The sequence below is a fragment of the Perognathus longimembris genome, chromosome 8 (genome assembly GCF_023159225.1).
Source record: "Perognathus longimembris pacificus isolate PPM17 chromosome 8, ASM2315922v1, whole genome shotgun sequence".
Classification (NCBI taxonomy): Eukaryota; Metazoa; Chordata; class Mammalia; order Rodentia; family Heteromyidae; genus Perognathus; species Perognathus longimembris.
In genome coordinates this window covers 54,074,418-54,094,987 of record NC_063168.1, presented here as the reverse complement: position 1 = coordinate 54,094,987, position 20,570 = coordinate 54,074,418, and the positions used below count along the sequence as shown (strand labels likewise).

At 42.8% G+C, this 20,570-nt stretch overlaps 1 protein-coding gene across 2 annotated transcripts in view; it reads right to left on the bottom strand.

Moving 5' to 3' along the window:
- The window catches only part of Fez2 (fasciculation and elongation protein zeta 2), a 38,919-nt gene extending 23,015 nt beyond the window's left edge, over positions 1-15,904 (bottom strand). The window contains exons 1-4 of one of the 2 annotated variants that reach the window (XM_048353137.1): positions 15,598-15,904; positions 10,704-10,812; positions 2,468-2,584; positions 1,421-1,562 (exon numbers count right to left, since the gene is read on the bottom strand). In XM_048353137.1, the coding sequence (XP_048209094.1) occupies positions 1,421-1,562; positions 2,468-2,584; positions 10,704-10,812; positions 15,598-15,851 (622 nt within the window). In that variant the 5' untranslated portion in view covers positions 15,852-15,904. The remainder of the gene's footprint in view (positions 1-1,420; positions 1,563-2,467; positions 2,585-10,703; positions 10,813-15,597) is intronic. The other variant, XM_048353138.1, reaches the window with a different exon arrangement.
- Between the last annotated feature and the right edge of the window lie 4,666 nt (positions 15,905-20,570).

The following is a 20,570-nucleotide window of genomic DNA, read 5'->3' as shown; positions in this document are numbered from 1 at the left end:
ATCACACTAAACCCCTATCTACAGCCAGGGGCATGGTCAAATCAGACCTGCCAAAGGGATGCAGTCTGTCAAACATTTCAGATGTGGAAATGAAACCACATATCCTAATCGTTCCATAAACATAGACAGAAGTGAGGGACACACAGAGGAAACAAAACAAGACCTTTTCCTGGGCCACTCCAGGAGGCAGGCAGCCCTGTGCAGGGCCTAGACACAGGGACTAGACACAGGCTCAACCACCAGCCTCAGAATATGCTCAGGCTGGTTACACTTATTTGGAAATGTTTCATGCCAAGCAACTATACAATTTCCCATGTCTATTATTCCCATTCAAACACAATTTTCATTCTTCCTGTGGTGCTAGAGATTGAACCCACGGCTCTGTATGTCCTAGACAAGTATTATACCAACCAATGAGGTCCGAGTCCATTTGTTTTTTTGAGATAAGATCTCACTACCTTTTCATGGGCTGGGCTCCAACTCATGATCCTCCAGCCACGCTTGCAGAGTAGCTAGGATTACAGGTGTGTCCGGCCACACCCAGCCCCAAAGGCTTCACAGAAGACAACTCTTGATAAAAATAGGAATTGTTTTCAATAAATATCTATTGAGTATCTTGTTTGTTGTAAACTAAACTGTGTCTTTTCAATAATTCATGTTGAAATCCTAACTCCTAGTACCTCAGAATATACAAATATTTGAAGGCAGAGTATTTACAAAGGTGGCTAAATTAAAATAAAGTATCAGGTTGGTCTCAAATCCAGTATGACCCATATTCTCATAGGAGGAGGAAATTTGGACACAGATACATTGTAGAAACAATGTTACATGAAGACAGCAAATTTGAACCCAGGGCCTTGTACATACTAGATAAGTGAAGCAAGTCCCAATCCATTTGTTTGTTTGCCAGTCCTGGGGCTTGGACTCAGGGCCTGAGCACTGTCCCTGGCTTCTTTTTGCTCAAGGCTAGCACTCTGCCACTTGAGCCACAGCGCCACTCCAGGCGGTTTTCTGTATATGTGGTGCTGGGGGATCAAACCCAGGGCTTCATGTATAGGAGGCAAGCACTCTTGCCACTAGGCCATATTCCCAGCCCCCATTTGTTTGTTTTGATGAGATAAGGCAACAGGAGAGGTCCTGGAAGAAACCAAACCTGCTGACAACTTAATGTTGGACTTCTAGCAGCCAGAATTAACAGAAAGCAAATTTCAGCTGCCCAGTCTGCAGTACTTCCTTACAGAAGTCTAGCAAAGTCATACAGGGTATGAAAGGGAACACAACACAAATATTGAGCGACAATATAGACATGTCCAGAGTTCTGTACTACCAGAGGGCTGAGGAAGAGCACACCACTAACTCTGGGACAAACAAAGCTTTGCGGAGATAGATAAGGAGCACAGATATAAGGAGGGCCTCTTACTCTCTTCATAACTGCTTGTACTAGACCTCTTAAGAGTTTGAATCTCCTGGGAGAGCATTGAGAGGTGGTCTGATTGGGTAGGGGTTTCATCATCCTCTGGGTCCGGGGATTCCTGCATCATTTCTTCAATTTCTTCAATAACCTTGTGAAACAGATACACTACCATTAACCAAACATAGAGAAGGAAAGGTCTATGTCCAATATAGCACATACAAGGCTACTCCAGGAGAAGTACATTAAATCCCTATTAACCAACAGTGTGTGAACAAGCCAAGTTTTTGACTCAAGGAGGGAGTGAGCTTTACCTAAAAGAAAAAAAAAATCTTTCAAAAACAAACCTACCTTGTTTTCTAAGCCTGGCACTCCTTCTTCCCAGCCTAGAATAATGCAACCACAAATACGACTAAAGAGCACCAAGATGGTATTTTTAACGTACATTTTCAATGTGCTCCTTCCAACCTTGCCATAAAGTATCTCCTTACTGACCTCTTCTCTCCAGCTAAAAATAGGATGTGATAGAATCCACAGGCTAAGTAGCACGGAACATTTTAGTTCAGGAAGAAGTTCTGGTATCCCATTTGGACAATACAAGAGAGGTAAGGGGACCAGTCAGGAATAACATTCATTTTTTTTTCCTGTCAAACCTAACAGGTCCTTCTAATGTGTGCTAGTGATTGTGAACCACAGTTTTACAGAAGCTAATTAATTTGTACACAAATATATTAGAGTTTGCTCCTATTTGGGTAAATCTAAAAACACAGTAGGAAATTCACAATAACCTTTAATAATCCTCCCTCAGAAATTTGTTGGATTTGTTAACAATGTCTAAAGTGAAAGTCTTTCCAATTCACAAAATCTCTTCTTGTTCAGATGATGTACTTTTCTTTCTCCAATGGAAAAGTTAACTGATAAGTCTATTTACCTACACAGTCCAAGACATGCAAGTAAATTCTGCGCAAGTAAATTCTGCACAAGCGTCATTTACTGGCACAGTGAGCGATGGCCGTCAGCTCCAGGATGCATTTCCCGGTGTGAACTCCTCTGTACCTGGTCTGCAGTGAACAGGGGCTCCTCGTTCACACAGGAGACGATAATCGAGTGCATATCCAACTGTTCTCGCAGCTCCTCTTCATCTGAGGTGTCAAAGAGCAAACCTTCACTTATCTGGAAGCAAACAGACCCAAGAATGTGACCAGAGCCATGTCAGCACGCCGGGGTAACAGAGGCGGTAAGGAAAGCACAGGCTGAGTTCTCTCTTGCAAGGGAGAAGTGACTAGCCAGGGCGGGCCCTGAGTGACACACTCAGCCCCAAGCAGCAATGAGAGCCGTGTAGACAGACAGATGCTAAGAGGCTGTGTACATCCCTTGGCCTGCTATAGATACATACTACTTTCCAGGAGAAATAGCTATAAAAGTGCTAGAAGGGGGGAGGGATGAAAGAGGTGACACTGATCAAGATGCACTGCACTCATAATTTGATGTAGTGAACAAGTCAGATTTGTACTTTGCACAAATGCTTAAAATGTGTACAAATGCTTAAAATTTAAAATTGTTCTAGAGGAGCTAAAACCCATATAGGAAAGAAAATAGTACTGATTCGCAGGAAAACAGAATGAATAAATAGAAGAAAATGAAGTTTGGCAATGAATGCTACTACATAATTAACAAACCAGTATAGGCTAAAATCTACTGAAACATAAGCAGAAGTACCTGTGAGTTACTTTCTAATATTCAGAAGAAAAGATAAGTGATCAGCTCCCTGGGAGCTGCACTTACTTTCCAGTTAAATATTTCCCCTCTAGTTTCCAAAAGCATCTTTACTCCTAATAGTGCTAGAAGGATTCCAATCATCTCGCCAGCACGGGGCTGTGTGCCCAGGAGACGGCCGTGTCAATCACATCAAAGGACGCCCTTGACTTCTAGCTCCCACTGGTCACAGCACCCTGCAGACCCTGGGAGTCTGCAAGGGGAGAAGGACATTTCTGAGCACTTCTGCTGTCCCTTCCCTGCCAGACTGCCATTTGTCAGTGCTGGCTCTTTACCAAAGGCCACAGCTCCTCCTCGGAAACAGACTTCTCCTTCATAGCTAATCTGTCCAGGTTCTAGAAATGTCTTCCCTCTTCTTGCCAACACTGCTAAAATATGACTGGCTGCTGCCATCCCTGTGATACTGCACCAGAATGAGTTGATTTCCTTTAATCCTGGTTAGAGGATAGTACCGGCACTAATTGTAAAGCCTGGGGGAAATTTCAACAAATTAAATTATCTACCTATCTAACATTTATTCCTCTTTCACGACATGAATGTTTTGATGAACACAGAACTGGAAATAGAACTCGACTCTCGAAAAGAATGACCACACCCTGAGTTCTTGAAAAACAAATGGGCCACAGGACATGCAAGAAGAAATCATGTCATTCTATTACATTTTGTATCATGAAAGTAACATAGTGTTTACACTGTATAATATTACAGATGGAACAAATTTAATCCTAAAATTGAAAGCCTAAAATTCCCAAGTACAAAATGGTTCAAAATCTGCAACTTTTGGAGTATCACCTTGAAACATCAAGTGGGAAATTCCATGTGTGACATCAAGGGATGGATTGTACTCAAAATGCAGGTATACTAAAAGCAGTATATACAACCTCCATCAGGCCATGTATGTAAGATGTACAGACTTAAATTGGATTCTGTCTCCAAGATAATTTTGTCATAAACATCTAAATATTCCCAAAATCCCAAAAGAGCCCCCAATCCTAAACATTTGTGGTCCCAAAGCATTTCAGATTAAGAGATACTCAACCTATATATAAATATATTATATTTAGTCTAATGGAAATACTAACTTTTCTCTGGGAAATTATTTGATTGACTAGTTCAAACGATATAACTACAATTGAGGAAATAGCAAGATGAATATAGGTAGGTTCCTACTGCTTCCCTAGTTCCTGAAATGGAAGCATTCTCTGTTTTAAGGGCAAACTCGGAGCCCAGAGTGTAAGAAACCTGCAGGAGAGGAGGGTGGCATGCTGACTTCCTAAAAGGAGACTGGAGAGAGCAGCACAGCACTGCAGGCCCCTGTAGCAGCATGGTAAAGACATGTCCTCATTCTACCTCTCACAGTATTACTCTATCTTCTGCTCACTCAGCCCACAGAAGGCCAAGCCATGGCCTTTGACACAAAGGATTTCAGAAAATGGTGGGGGGAAGTAGAGGGGGAGCAGTAGATAAGAGCTTTCAGAGGAAAAGAGCTATTACCTTAGAAGAATCTAATTCCAAATGTCATTTGAATTCTCGCCAGCAACAATAGATGCTAGAAAACAATCAATTTGTAATTTCCATGTTAAAATGAATTATACCCTGGAATCTAATATCCAGATAGCTTAACAACAAAGTGGGAGCTAAATAAAGAGAAAGTCATTTTCAGACATGCAAATAGTCAAGGAATTTACCTCTTCTCCACACTTTCTCAGAAAGAATGCAGCAGGAAAATGAACAAGGAAGACAGAGTCTAACAGGAGAAAGAAATGAAGGGAATTCTTGTAATGATGGAGGAAGTAAAAATTCCAGAAAGGTTGAAAGGTAGGCCAGACAGTGACCAGTTCAGACTAGAGCTGTCACTTTGCGAGACACGGCAAAGCACAAGAAAGGGGATTGACAGATTAGTTACTGTAATCCACTTACTGAAATGAACATGATGGCTCTTTTGAGGCTGAATTGGTAAACTAAATATAATCTAAAAAACCAACAAAGGGGAGTGACAATCACAATAAGGAAGAATAAAAAATTGAGTCAATATGGTCTGGTGACACACACCTATAATCTCAGCAAAGGGAGGCTAAACCATAAGGATTATGAGTTCAAGGCCAGCTTGGGCCTGACAACAAAAACTTGTCTATACTCAGGAGACTCAGATCTGGAGGTGACAGAAAAACTTGCTGGACTCCATTTCTAAAATAAAGATGCCTAAATCAGAGCTGGAGGCATGGCACAAGTGGGAGAACATCAGACAATACAAAGCCCTTAGTTCATATCCCAGTACTGCCTTAAAAAAACAAAATAAAAATAAGTAAAATGTTGGTCTAGGCCTACAAGAAGCAGAGAGAAGACAATCAGAAGTAGAAGGCTAGCCAGTACAGTCCCTGTACTGAACACAAACAAAATAAAATTATATTGAGAGGCAATTTAATTGTGAATGGGTCAACAGTATGCATATCAATAATCAATACAAATGATCAACTTAACCCAAAGAGTCTAATGTGATTAAAGTAGGGAAAGAAGGTAGAGAAAAATGTGTGTGAGGGTCAAAAGGGTACATGAGTGCTAAACCTTTGTCCTCTGTGTAGAGGGTCAAAATTGCAAGGTAAAAATCAGTGTAGTCGGTTGTCAGCTAGGCAGCAGCTACAGCAGCTGGAAGTGGCTGCTTGGTGAAACCAGAAATTAAGGTTGAAGGAAGAGGGCAGAGGCTGCCTTTCCTTCTTGTACTACAGTCCTAGCTTGCTTTTTATAAATAACACCAGTTATTTCTTTTATAATTTAATATTGAATAAGAAAAGTGAAAAGTCAAGATACTAGGCTCTTCATGAGAGGATGACTTATTTTTAAGAATCAAAAGTGACAATGTGGGGTTGGGGATATGGCCTAGCGGCAAGAGTGCCTGCCTCGGATACACGAGGCCCTAGGTTCGATTCCCCAGCACCACATATACAGAAAATGGCCAGAAGCGGCACTGTGGCTCAAGTGGCAGAGTGCTAGCCTTGAGCGGGAAGAAGCCAGGGACAGTGCTCAGGCCCTGAGTCCAAGGCCCAGGACTGGCCAAAAAAAAAAAAAAAAAAAAAAATGACAATGTGATCACAGGGGCTTGTGGGCCCTAAACAGTTAATGTTATTGGTCCTTACACTCCAAACTCACCTGCCCCATGGCACAGTTATAAACAGTATAGTTTCATTTTTCCCCTTGTAGCTTATACATAAATCAGATTTTAATTTTAAAATTACTATCTGCGAGCACTTTATCATCTTAACTCTTTTCTTAAACTATAAAAATGTATTTGAAAAACACCTCTTTCCAGACACCAGTGGTTCATGCTTGTAATCCTAGCCACTCAGGAGGCTGAGATCTGAGGATCACAGTTCAAAACCAACCAGGGAGGAAAATTGGTCAGACTCTTCTCTCCAACCAACCAGCCAAACGCTAAAATAGAGCTCTAGCTCAAGTGGTAGAGCACCAGTCTTGACTGAAAAAGCTAAGGGATAGCTCATGGGCCTGGAATTCAAGCCCTATGCACAAAAATAAAATAAACATAAAGTCTCTCCCCTGGATGAAATGCATATAGAAAGAGTAAAAAAATGAGCAGGAGATGTTTCTTGCCAAAATAAAGTACAAGTATTCTATCATACACACACACACACACACGTTTCAAGAAAAGCTTCCGATTTAAAAGAGGTCTTAAGAGAGTCAGGTGCCAGTAGCTCATGCCTGTAATCCTAGCTACTCAGGAAGCTGAGATCTGAGGATTAGAATTCAAAATAAGCCCAGGCAGAAAGTCCATGAGACTCTTATCTCCAATTACCACCAGAAAACCAAAAGCGGCATTATGGCTCAAAGTGGTAGAGTGCTAACCTTGAATGGGAAAGCTCAGTGAGAGAACCCAGGTCCTGAGTTCAAGCCCCACAACCAACCCCCCCCCACACACACACACATACACACACACACACACACACACACACACACTTAGAATAAATTTCCGTGACAACAGAAATAATGGCCCAGATCTTCTTTCCTAAGAGAGTGTCAAGCCCATTTCCCACAGAGAGGGCAGATGCTAAGGGCTGGAATCTCTTTGGGGCTTTGAAAACTAACCTTGTCTGTCATGGGGATTATTATCTACTCTCCCATTAGCCATCAATATGATACCTTTGTGCCAAGAAGACCCATCACGCCTCTCCATGCCAGGAATAGATGCAGAGTTGGTGGCACTATTTCCTTGTATAAAACTACAGATACAGTACAGAAAACAATAGGTCCAATAAGGACCTGGAGCATGCCAGAGTCCTTACTTTACAAAAGAGCCATCAAATTGAGAAATGTGCATTTCAATCTTCAAAGAAAGAAAATTAAAAATGAAGTCTAGCAAACTATGAGAGGCCTAAACATTTGTTTCAACTTAATACAAAAATAATAATATATCTCTTCTCCAATCATCAAGGAAACAATTCCCCTGCTTTACAACTGAGATAAAGTGAAGAATGCTTCTAAAAGTTAAATTTTACATAACTTAGACATGGAAAGAATACAATGCCCAAAGGACAATGATAAGTTTCCCAAGGTAAAAACTTTTAAAACTTGGGGCTGGGGGGGCTGGGGATATAGCCTAGTGGCAAGAGTGCCTGCCTCGGATACAGGAGGCCCTAGGTTCAATTCCCCAGCACCACATATACAGAAAACGGCCAGAAGCGGCGCTGTGGCTCAAGTGGCAGAGTGCTAGCCTTGAGCGGGAAGAAGCCAGGGACAGTGCTCAGGCCCTGAGTCCAAGGCCCAGGACTGGCCAAAAAAAAAAAAAACTTGGGGCTGGGGATATGGCCTAGTGGCAAGAGTGCTTGCCTCGTTCGATTCCCCAGCACCACATAGATAGAAAATGGCCAGAAGTGGCGCTGTGGCTCAAGTGGCAGAGTGCTAGCCTTGAGTATAAAGAAACCAGGGACACTGCTCAGGCCATGAGTCCAAGGCCCAGGACTGGCAAAAAAAAAAAAAAAAAAAAAACCTTATTTATCATCCAATAGTGGAGACTTGGATACTTTTTATATAATCCTTTTTACCATTTGCTCTTTGGGAACTCATGCTATAATTCTTTCTTTTTTTTTTTTTTTGGCCAGTCCTGGGGCTTGGACTCAGGGCCTGAGCACTGTCCCTGGCTTCTTTTTGCTCAAGGCTAGCACTCTGCCACTTGAGCCACAGCGCCACTTCTGGCCGTTTTTCTGTATATGTGGTGCTGGGAAATTGAACCCAGGGCCTCATGTATACAAGGCAAGCACTCTTGCCACTAGGCCATATCCCCAGCCCTATAATTCTTTCTGAGAAAGTTCTAATCTCATTTATTCATCAATACAATAGTCACATCAGGGTAGATATGATGATTGATTAACTGACAAATAGACAGAGGACTGGTTGTTTATTTTAATCTTCTAAATTTTTCCAGATAAAGTTTTCAATCACTACTAGTACTAAACACTAAGTCTTTGCTAATCATTGCCAGGCTACAGTATTACTCTGGCATTGAAAATAACATTCAAAGGGCAGGAAGATGGGAAACACTTCCCCTTCCCAAGACACAATCAAACAATACAAGATTTACATTTTATTCAGTGAAACTGGATTAGAATGCCCTATTCATGCAGCTAATGTGCTTCTCTCTGATACTATGAAAGGAACTCTTTTATGCTATTTGTAATATGTCAAACAAAAAAAAAAGACTCATGGACCAATCAAGGTTGGATTCAGCACAATTTTCAATATAGGCAAAAAGAAAAAACATCTCAAAAAGACTTTTATCTCTGACTTTAATATAAGGTTATCCATTCATTGACTCACTCAACAAATAAACTCAGTACAGGCCAAGTTCCAGGCACAGTGGTAATTAATAAAAAGACAACAAATACAAAGATACCTGCAAGGAACTCACAGTCTGATGGACAGATCCGGAAACATGATTAATATGAGGACACAGTAATGACTCTACACAAAGACAAAATGCTGTGGGGATCTGCTCCCATGAGACAACAGGGCTGTTAAACAGCCAGCCCTTCCAAAATGTCATCATTTCCCAGGCAGAACAGTTCCTTTTCCTTCCGTAAAGGATTTAGGCCATAGCTGAGTGACCATCTGGCAGAAATGATGTAGGTGGGGACTCCCCCCACAAGGGAGAAGCTGGATTAAGTGTTCTTTACAGCCCCTTCCAATTCGAAAATTGCATAATTCCATAAGATCAACAAAGGCTAAATAGTTATAAGAAGCTTCAGAGAGAGAGAGGTGGGAACTGAGTAAAACCCCAATGATAGCTATGACCTCTAAGAGAAGACAAGCAAATGTGCACCAGGTCAATCTGCAAGGCTTATCCGAGTTAATAACTGAAACCAACAGTGAAGACATCACATCTACAGCAAAACTGGGGAATACAGTCAGAATTCTAGAGGTTACTGGAAAATCAAAACAGCATGCTTCTCCAAGGCATGTATTTAAGAAAGTCATTTTCACAAAACACTAGCAATACTATTTAAAATACTGACAGCCCTACTATATTATTCTCCCAATAATCACACAATTAACTTTGATGAAATATAGAGCATTCCAGAAGATCTGTCAGGAGTTTACACTGCTATTTGATAACGAATTTAGTCTGGCCCTGAAACTTATAGTTTGGCTGCACGCCTCATCTGTGTTAAACAAATTTAATACTCCAATCTTCCACTTCAAGTCAATCCCTTCCCTTTTCTAGCTCCCAAGCCATCCTATCACTGTGTTCCCACTTCTTACTCAAAGCATCTTCCCCTGATAGTACGAGAACAGCTACGGGCACCACCAGCGGAATAACTGCGCCAAGAACACACATTAAAATGTTAAGCAGCGAAAGTTCTTGTCATACTTCCCCAACATTCAGAGGAATCTACAATCTTCTGACATGTTATTATTCTAGCAAGTCATAAAGTTCGACAAGAAGCTACCTTCACGTTGATATTCCAATACTCAACAAATTAACCAAAGTCTAGGGCTGTAAGGTTTATTAAAGTAGGTAGCTGATAAAAGAGAGCACTACTTAGTATTCTGGCAGGAGAGAAAAGTTTATTCCCAAAATGCTGACCTGTGTCAGAGATGATGCATGGCTGGAGAGAAGGGCTGAACCACAGCCTGGCCCTGCCTTATCTACGGCAGGGGTGGGAGGTAAGGCCAGGTGGACTGAATGTTACCTCAGAGAAGGGGGAGGTAACTGCCTCCAGGTGTGCCAGTTACCTAGGTAAGCCAGTACTGGGCGCAGACTTAAACATGCAGAGGGCATCTGCATGGAGTAAACCTTACAAGGATCACAACTCAACTGAGGGTTCTCAGTATATTAAAATTATATATGCAGTAAGAGATGGTTGATCATTAGTGTTCACCAATCTCCACAATGATGAAGACAGGTGCTGGCTACATAATCAAGATGGCAAGACCTAGCTCAATGAATGTGTGTTATAACCTATCAGTATCAGTCCTGTAGAAACTACAGGCTGAAATCCTAACTTACCCCTTTTTCTGAGAGATTCAAAGTAAGCAAATGCAAGGTCCGGGTATGGGATGATTTCCAGTCTACAGGCATTACATTTCCGTAATTGTCTGTCAGAGCATTCCAAATCCTTAAAAAAGAAGAAAACTACAATGAGTAACAGCAGTCTACATGTCTCCTATTAATATTTATTACATCAAATATCAAAGCAAAAAGTATAAGGCACATCGTTTCATAGGGGAAAATAAATACCAACAAAGCATTCTCCTAAATAAGACTAAAAATAATATATGAAGAAAATTCTACAGCTAGAAATTATATGAAAGTCATACAATTGGACCGACAAGAAGTGCTGAGGGAAAGTGAAGTGTCTCAAAGTAGTATCAGTCACTAACACTTCCATCAAGTTACATGGTGGAGAAAATTCATCAGAGCAATTCACATGGTTTAATCCCTAAAATCCACATTAGAAGTAGGAAACATTATTATCCTCATTTTACAGACTAGAAGACAGAAGCATGAAGAAGTCAGACCATATTTCCAGGCATTACAGTGATTATTTTTCTTTGGTAACTTCCAAAAACAGGGAACATACTATAAGGTGAATAATCTCTCTCTAACAAAAAAGTTTGCTGCCTTCTCTGGAGAAAAGATTCCATCTCAATGTGAGAACAGAATTTAGTATCTAATGTGTAACAAAATAGGCTAAGAACTAAGACTGATGGAATGAGCCTGGAATTAGAGTTCACATAAAATGCACATAAGTTATATCCAATGCAGTTATTTTACCTTGGCGAGGTGCTAGGGTGAAATGAAAAGGGCATTTGAGACAGGATTGAAGAAATGGACTCTCATCTGCATGAATCCCTTTGGTCAAGTCCCTTAACTTCTGTGGATATGAGATGCCCCACCATAAAATCTGACAGGAAGCAGGCATTCTCTCCTGCTCCACTACTCCAAGCATTCATTCAAATAAGCTGCTCCAAGCCACACCAGGGATATCAAACTCCTATGTCATGACTGAAATTCAAGTTTCAGTACCAAAGAAATAATCAGCATAGTAAACCAGTGTGTTTCATGAGGAGAGTTCCAAAATACAAGTAAGATAAAATGAAATTAGAGTAAGTAAAAACCACTCCTTTTATTTTTTTTTGGGGGGGGGGGCCAGGCATGGGGCTTGACCTCAGGGCCTGAGCACTGTCCCTGGCTTCTTTTTGCCCAAGGCTAGCACTCTACCACTTGAGCTACTGGCTTTTTCTGTATGTATGGTGTTGAGGAATTGAACCCAGTGCTTCATGAGTGCTAGGCAAGCACTCTACTACTAGGCATGTTCCCAGCCCCCACCCCCCCCCATTTTCTTTATTTCCTAGAAAAATACACAAGATGTTGCATTATTTAAAATCCTAACACTGCCTTATCTCCGTGTAAATCATTAAATAACTGGGGAGGCCTTTTGTCAAAGTAAACTAGGATATACCAAAAAAAATTCCTATTGGGGGCATAAATATAAGAATGCAAACTTAAAGATGGAGGAAAACATACTTGATCTAATGGACAGGGATTTGGTGCTAAAGAGCAGAAGCAGTAAACGACAGCTATCACCCCCAAGGGATATTTGGCTACCACAAATATATTAGTTTTAATGAAAATGTGGACGGACCCAGAAAGCTCTTGAAAACCAGGTTTGAGATGTAACTCGGTTGGTAGAGCACTAGCCAGTGAGCGAAAGCAGTGGCAGGTACAGAGTTCAAGTCCTGATCTAGAACAAGAAAGGAAGGAAGGGAGGGAGGGAGGAAAAGAGGGAGGGGAAAGGAAAGAAATTCTAACTATTCAGGGGCTGAGATCTAAGGATTGTAGTTCAAAGCCAGCCCAGGCAAAACAGTCTCCATGTGACTCTTATCTCCAATTAACCACTCAAAAACCAGATGTGGCACTGTGGCTCAAAGTGGTAGAGCACTAGCCTTGAGCAAAAGAGCTCAGGGACAGTGCCCAGGGCCTGAGTTTAAGGTCATGACTCACAGACAAAAAGAAAACAAAAACCAGGTTTTACTCAGAAAATTTCCCACGCGCATGGTCCATTCCTATTCTCCTCTACTGGAATCTGATCTCCCCTAAGACCAATGAGCTAGAATGAGAGGCAAAACCTCTGGATTGCTACTTGCTGTGTTTCTAACTCAAGCTTTCTGGGGTTAAAAAGAAAAAAAAATATTTTCAAATACTGAGGAATTGATGATATACCTGACCCTAGTAAAATATTCTAGCCTGTGAGGACAGTCTTCAGTTTGGGAGCTTCCTTCTGTTTGTTGGCTCCACCTTGAATGAGGCTATCACACAAGAACAGTGGAATAAACACATAATCTGTGAGTGTGGATGAGTTTGATCTTCCAAGAAAACGGACAATTAATAATCCCTATCTCTACCAACGTCAAAACAACTGTAGTTAGAGGAACACAGGGCCAGCTTTAGTGAAAGATTTCTAGAATTCTTAGTCAAGACATATGAACTGGCTTCCATCTTATCAGAAAGTATTGCCACAAGCCATAAACAATGGACAGAACAGCACTTTTCAAGGTCAAAGTCCTGCCATCACTGAATCTTGCGCAAAACCCTCTTAACCTAACGCGTCACTAGGTAAGTAGAATCCACATTTACCAAAAGGAAAACTGGGATTCACTGAAGCTAAGTAAAGTACTTGAAGGCAAGACAGTGTTTGAATAAAAGAAATCTCAACTCTTACTAGCAAAAAGGCATTGAAATAGATTCTACCAGGGGCTGGGAATATGGCCTAGTGGCAAGAGTGCTTGCCTCCTATACATGAAGCCCTGGTTTCGATTCCCAGCACCACATATATAGAAAACAGCCAGAAGTGGCACTGTGGCTCAAGTGGCAGAGTGCTAGCCTTGAGCAAAGAGAAGCCAGGGACAGTGCTCAGGCCCTGAGTCCAAGGCCCAGGACTGGCAAAAAAAAAAAAGGACAATGACAGTGATGATCAGCCCCAGTTCATTGAAAGATTTGTTATGCACCCCCAAATCACCAACATTCCATCTACTAAAAACTATTATTAAGAGCAATAAGATATTCTAAACTTTACAACCTAAGTGTTAAGCAAACGCTAAATAAACTAGCAAAAAGTCCAGGTAGCTGGGCACTGGTGGCTCACACCTGTAATCCTAGCTATTCAGGAGGCTGAGATATGAGGATCATCCATTCAGAGCCAGGTGAGCAGAAAAGTCCCCCAAAGACTCTTATCTCCAATTAACCACTCAAAAACCAGAAGTGGCTCTGGGCTCAAGTGGTAGAGCGCTAGCCTTGAATACACAGAGGCTCAGGGTCAGCACCCAGGCCCTTAGTTCAAGCCCCACAACCAACAATAAATAAATAAACGTCCAGGCAAAGCAAAATTAGGAGCCCTTAATTATCTATGTACAATACATTTGTCTATCTTAAGTAACTTACTCTTAGAAATGTAACTTAAAATCCAGAATGTGCCCTAAGTCTTAAATTATACTGAATATATAAATCTACACCTATATTTGCTACTGACTACATTCTTGGCTCTGTACATAAAATCTGTACTCATAAACATTTCCTCTTCTTCACCTAGGCTCCACCTCACCTACTCTCCATACTACAGAGGAACCAAGAAAAGGAGCCAAGTTGATAGGCACCCTTTCCACACACACAATCCCCAACACCCTCTTTTCAAGCTCCCTCCCTTATTTCCTGATAAGTATCCTAATTCACAGAGGAAAGAAGACCAGCAAAAGGGGAGCCCCTTTTTTGTGCCCGTGAACCCTTGCAATTCTCAAAATGAATTCCTCCTTCCAGCCTCTGGTCTCTCCATTTCTTTGGTGCTATTGAAACCCATCTTAACAGTCACCCCTGGCAACTACTCCATTCATTTCACCTTCCGCCTCTCCTGGGGTTCCACTCTACCTACAAGTACAACTTTGCTCAAGTTTCCGGGCTCTTCAACTCCTGTTACCAGGTTTTGGAGTAAAACTACGCAACAGCATTAACAACCTTTATGTAACCAATGATAACCAGGGCCCCAGGTGGTCAGTCAGCCCAAGTCCCTGTGCACCTTTCAATAGTGAACCTAACCACTCAGGTGATTCTGTGATCGCTATTTGTTGACGCATCAGCTTCTGGGCCACGGGATGAGATCCATGCCACTAAAAACCAAGAGCCTTGCACTCCTGTCTCTGCAGAGGTCCACACTCCACCTGGGTTGGATTCGTGTGGCACAGTCGAGGCCTCCACAACGCCTTGCCTGGAGCCTCTCTCCGCACAGGCTACATCCTGGCCCTGGTCTCCCATATGTGCAGCAGGATTCGATTTTGCATGCGGCTTTCCCTTTCAAGTCCGCCCCGACTGTCCCCCCAGCCGCCCCTCAGAAACCAGCATCTCTTCCAGCCTTCATCAACACGTGCACGCACGTGTTTGCAGACCCAGGTCCCCTCCCCGCTGAGCCCTATTTGAGAGGGGCCGTGTCAGTCACGATGGCATTCCCAATGCGAAGCGGGGCAGGCACTCGGCGGGCGCTTCGATAACACGGGATAGGAAGGAATGAGGGGCACCTTCGCGTGCCCCAGGAGGGATGGGTGGGTTCTCACCCAGGGCTCCACCGGAGATTCCGGGTAAACCAAGTCAGGGTTTGGGGGGAGGGCGGGGCGAGGCCGCTCCCGCTCCGCGTGGCGGGCGGTGGGGGATTTAAACCCCCCTGCCGCGCGCGGGGACCCCGGAGCCCAGGCCCGGGCGGGGCGGGACGGGGAGGGGACCCGCGTCCGCGGAGGCGGAAGGAGGGCGCGGGGCGGAGTCTGCGGAGAGCCCCGCCGGGCTGCGGGCCCGGGCCGGGGCGGGGACCGGAGCCCCGGGCAGCTCCCGCCCGCCCCGCCGGGCCCCCGGCACTCACTCGTCCCCCTGCAGGAGGCTGCGCTCCGTGATGGGCCGCACGGCCGCCCTCGGGGGCTCGGCGCCGGGACCCGAGGGGCGGAAACACAGGCTCAGCTTCTCCTCCAGGCTGCTGGCCAGCGCCGAGAAGCCATCGCCGTCCCCGTCCGGCCCGGCCCCAGCCTCGGGGCTCGCGTTACAGTTCTCCTGGTCCAGGAGGCTCCCGGCTGGCTCCTGGAACTCATAGAAATCCTGCCAGTCCCCGTCCGCCGCCATCGCGCCGGGTGCCGCCGCGCGCCCCGCCCCGCAGGCCGGCCGGCCCCGCCCCGCTCCGCCCCTGCGCCGGGCTCCGCCCCGGGAGCCCCGCCCCGCCGCGGCCCCGCCCCCTCGGGCCCGCCCTGCGCGAGGCCACGCCTCCTGCCCACGCCCCGCCCCCATCCCACTGCTCTGGTCCCCAGGCTAAGCCTGTATCTGAGTCTGGTCTTTTCTTGTCATCTTTGAATGACTCCTGGGTAACCACAGGAAGGAACTTAACCGGACTGAGTCACTTCCTATGTTTTCTACAATTTAGGTATCACTTTCTTCTTAGCTTCCCTGCTAAGAAGACTTCCTAAAACTTGAAGCCTAGAGTCAGATTACCCCTAAAGGCATTTGTCCCAGAGCCACTCTCTCCCGGTAACTGGCTAGCTAAAGTAACGCCCAGGGTTTCTGGGAGATATTTATGAGGTACGTAAATTCCACACATATTTCATCTCTTGCACGTGACAGACCCTGGGGCACATGCCAAGATGAATAATTACATGAGATAATATTCACAAAGCACTTAGAAAATGCCTCACCATTTCTCTACGTGTATATTACATAACTGATACGCGGACGCACCCTACAAGGATTTACAATGAAGACCCACAGGGAGACAAACACTCACTGGAAATCCTCTCTGCTCTGCATCTCTCACATTAGTGGTATTTTACCAAGTTGTGAAGAAAATAAGTATAAGGAAGTGCGGGTAAGGAGAAGGCATAAGTGCTCAAAAGTGGATAGAATCGCTATCTTTGGCCTAGTGGATATTAGGTGGCGGCTGGTGAAGAATCTCCCAAGACAGGAGTACAGGAGGCACAAAGATTCATTAGGACATGGGTACAAGAGACACAAAAGTCAGGCAGAGGCTGAAGGGTCAGCAGCAGGGTTTTATGGCTTGGCTAGGCTTTTGATTGGCTACTCCCCTTTGCAGAACCAGTTGATTGGCTGTCTCTTGCACTATGATTTAAATTTCACATTGACTAGAAACAGCTTGAGCACTTAGTGTGTACCATCTGACCCATTTCCCATTCCATGTGGGCCTTGGGATTTCTCTGTCCACCTTATCACCTTAAATAGGATTTCCTCCACAAATGAGTTCTTGTTTTGCCAATCCGAACTTATTAATTAAAAATATTACATATAAAAATATTTTTCCCAATATACTTTGTCCTCTTGACAGTATGGAAATTTATCCTTAAGATTACATGTTAGATAATACCAAAATTTCCTTATGTACTTTTCCAATGGATTTTGTCTTCTATTTTAGTGACTTATCCCAGACGAAACAAATTTGTGATTGAGCCTTAAAAAACTGTCGATAACTACCTTAAAAGAAATATTGTTCCTTATTTCTTTGAAACCGAAATGGAGCAGATGATAAATTCTACCTTGCCAAAAGCTAAAACTAATTGTCAGTGTTTAATAGCTTTTAGGTTGATTAGAAAATATGCTAATTCAGCTGATAATCACGTCTGAACATTACTCAAAAGTGATTATCTAAAGTATCAAATAACTGTTCTTCTCTATATATCTGAAGAAACATGCAACATTTTGAGCACATATTGAGTTGTTTCAAACTCTCCAATTTATGTATGCAACTACTGCAAAATTATTTTCTTTTCCCTTGAGTCATATTTCCACTTGTTTGCACAGCTTATATATGTATGAGTGGAAATGAAAATTACTGATAGAGTCCAAATGTAATATTCTCAGGGTTTCTTTATGTTTTTTAAATAAATTGTCACTGGGTTAACTCTAGTTATCTCAGAACTTTATTTGAGCCAAATTTTCCTCACAGGAATTTTTTACCTTTAATTAAATACAAATTACTTGTTATCACCTCAAACATTACAAATACTCCACTTCAAAAACAAAGGATACATCACTCTTCTTAGTTAATTTATATTTATTTGTACCCACATAGTGATTTTTGGCACATAACATATGTTAAAATTATTTTTACTTATTTTACTGTTTTTGTGTGTGCCAGTCCATGGGCTTGAACTCAAAGCATGGACACTATCCCTGAGCTGTTTTGTTCAAGGCTAACACTGTACCACTGAAGCCACAGTCTTCTGGCTTTTTGGTAGTCAATTAAAGATAAGAATCTCACAAGCCTTCTTGCCTGGGCTGCCTAGGTGTGAGCCACCAGTGCCTGGCTTTGCCACTCTATTGAAATCAGACTAGAAAAGACACAACAACAAAAACAACCATAGTGTGAAATAAAATGTTACTTGGTGCTTTTGTAGATTTTAAATACAGCTTGGACCTTGCTGGAGGCCCCACCCTCTCTGGCCCAGAATGACTCTTGTAATCTGTAGCTAAGGAAGCCACAAAGCAGTGAGCCTGTGTCTGGCCAAGTACTCAGCCTTTAGAACCTGCCATCTGCCTGCCTACATGTGTGGACTGCTGGGTGAGCCAGAGATCTGCTCCCATGCCCTTTGACATACTTGATCCCCACAATGACTATACAGAGAGGCAAATGGTTGAGCAGGGCCCTAAAGCATGGAGATGCGCACCCTAGAAACTGCCAGCTGTGCTAACAGGACTGAGACCTAAATTTAGACTCTCTGAATCACAAAGCTTCCATAGCCATTTCCTCTGCAAACAGAGGTGAAATGAGGGATGGATCTGAACAACTGAGATGACCAGGCAGAGAAACTATGATCTTTAGTTTTTTACTCAGCCAGGGCAGAGCTCAGAGCTCTGATCACCTCCCCCATTCTCTGTCACATTTAGGAATCATCCCAAGGCTTAGAGACTTGCTGTCCCTGGAGGCACAAACTGGCGTGGGGATAGAACAAATGTGAACTTTCTTGGCCCACAAACTATAGAGCTCCCTGTGGCAGAAAGGAGCTTATTTTGTATGGAGGCCTCCAGCATACGAAGAAGGAAATTCTCTGTGCAAAAGAAACCCCTATGGTAAAGGCAACCGACCCTTCTAAAAGGAACTTCAGGTAGTTTAGCTGGATTGGAACCTTGTTGGGAATCTGGCCTAGCACCCTGAGCACTAGATGAAGGCGTGGCTGCTGAGCCAAACCATCCAGTCCAAGGATGAGAAGGAGCAGCTATGCACAGCCTCTACACTATCCTGCCTGACATGAGGATTATCTCAGATGCAGGATGACCAAAACTTGCAACAAATGACTTGGCTTCAGGTGCATAAATCTCAGTGTAGCAACTTGAGTAATAAAGAAAATTAAAGTAGTATGTCCAATGCACGGGTCAGTCAGCAATCAAGGGCTTGGTGACAGTAAAGGAGATGAGATATCCAACAATGAACTCAAAAGAATAACAATAAGAATAATCAATGAAATCTTAAAAGTCATGTATAAACACTTTAAGAAAATCAAAGAGGACAAAAGTAAACTCCAACATTGTGATATACAAGAAGGAAATCAAGGGCTGGGAATATGGCCTAGTGGCAAGAGCACTTGCTTCGTATACTTGAAGCCCTGGGTTCGATTCCCCAGCACCACATATATAGAAAACGGTCAGAAGTGGTGCTGTGGATCAAGTGGCAGAGTGCTAGCCTTGAGCAAAAAGAAGCCAGGGACAGTGCTCAGGCCCTGAGTCCAAGGCCCAGGACTGGCAAAAAAAAAAGAAGAAGGAAATCAATTTTTAAAAAGATAAAAATTGAAATAAAAATCAAATAGAAATACTAGGAGTGATCATCTCAACAACCCAAGTAAAAATATTCATTGAATAATAGCAGTATGAAACAAGTTGAAAACAGATTATCAGAGGTGAAAGGTAAAACAGGATAGATACCTCTGAAAATGACAGGAATAAATACTAAGAAAATATGAACAGTACTTGCAAGACCTCTGGGATACTATTAAAAGAAGAATAAGAAGTATAGAAGAATAAGAGAAATAACCTGAGTGCATAGAAAACACTAACAAAATAACAGAAAACATCTCCAAAGGTTTGACAAATGGGTTCACTCCGGTAGAGGAGGTTTTCAAAACACTAAGCAAGCAAGAGCAAAAAAAGAAACACGGCTGCACACATTGCAATTAAAACATGGAAGTACACATAACAAACAATATTTAAAGCTGCAAAAGAGAATCAGTAAGTCATGCATAAATACAAACCTATCAGAATAACTGATGTGTTTCGATGGAAATTCTAAAAGCAAAGAGGATATGGAATGATATATTCCAAACCCTGAAAAAAAAAACTGTCAACCTAAATTACTGCACACAACAAAGCTGTCCTCATAAATGAGGGAGAAATAAAATTCTTCCATGGAAAACACAAACTAAAGGAATTCCTGGCCACTACTACACCAGAAGACATTAAAAAATAGCAGACTTAAATTTTAATACATACAAAAGAGGAAGAAATGAAATAAAATGACATATCCTCAGGAATGAGACACGGGTATATACTCCCCTACTCTTATTCAATAGAGTACTGGAATTCCTAGAAAAAGCTGCAAGGAAAAGATAAAAGAATGGTTCTTCTGGAGATGAAAGGAGTCAAATTGCACCTATTTGCAGTTGGTAGGATGTTCTGCTCCCCTTTCCACCCCTATGAGAGGGCTTCCCAAGAACCAGAGAGTAGGCAGAGCTTCCAGGTGGGTTAAACAGTGTCTTTTTTGCCATCTAAATGCTTCCTTAGATGAAGCTCCTGGAATGGGATCCCATACGTGTTCTTAGGAAATCCTGAAGTCTGCCCTCTGCAATT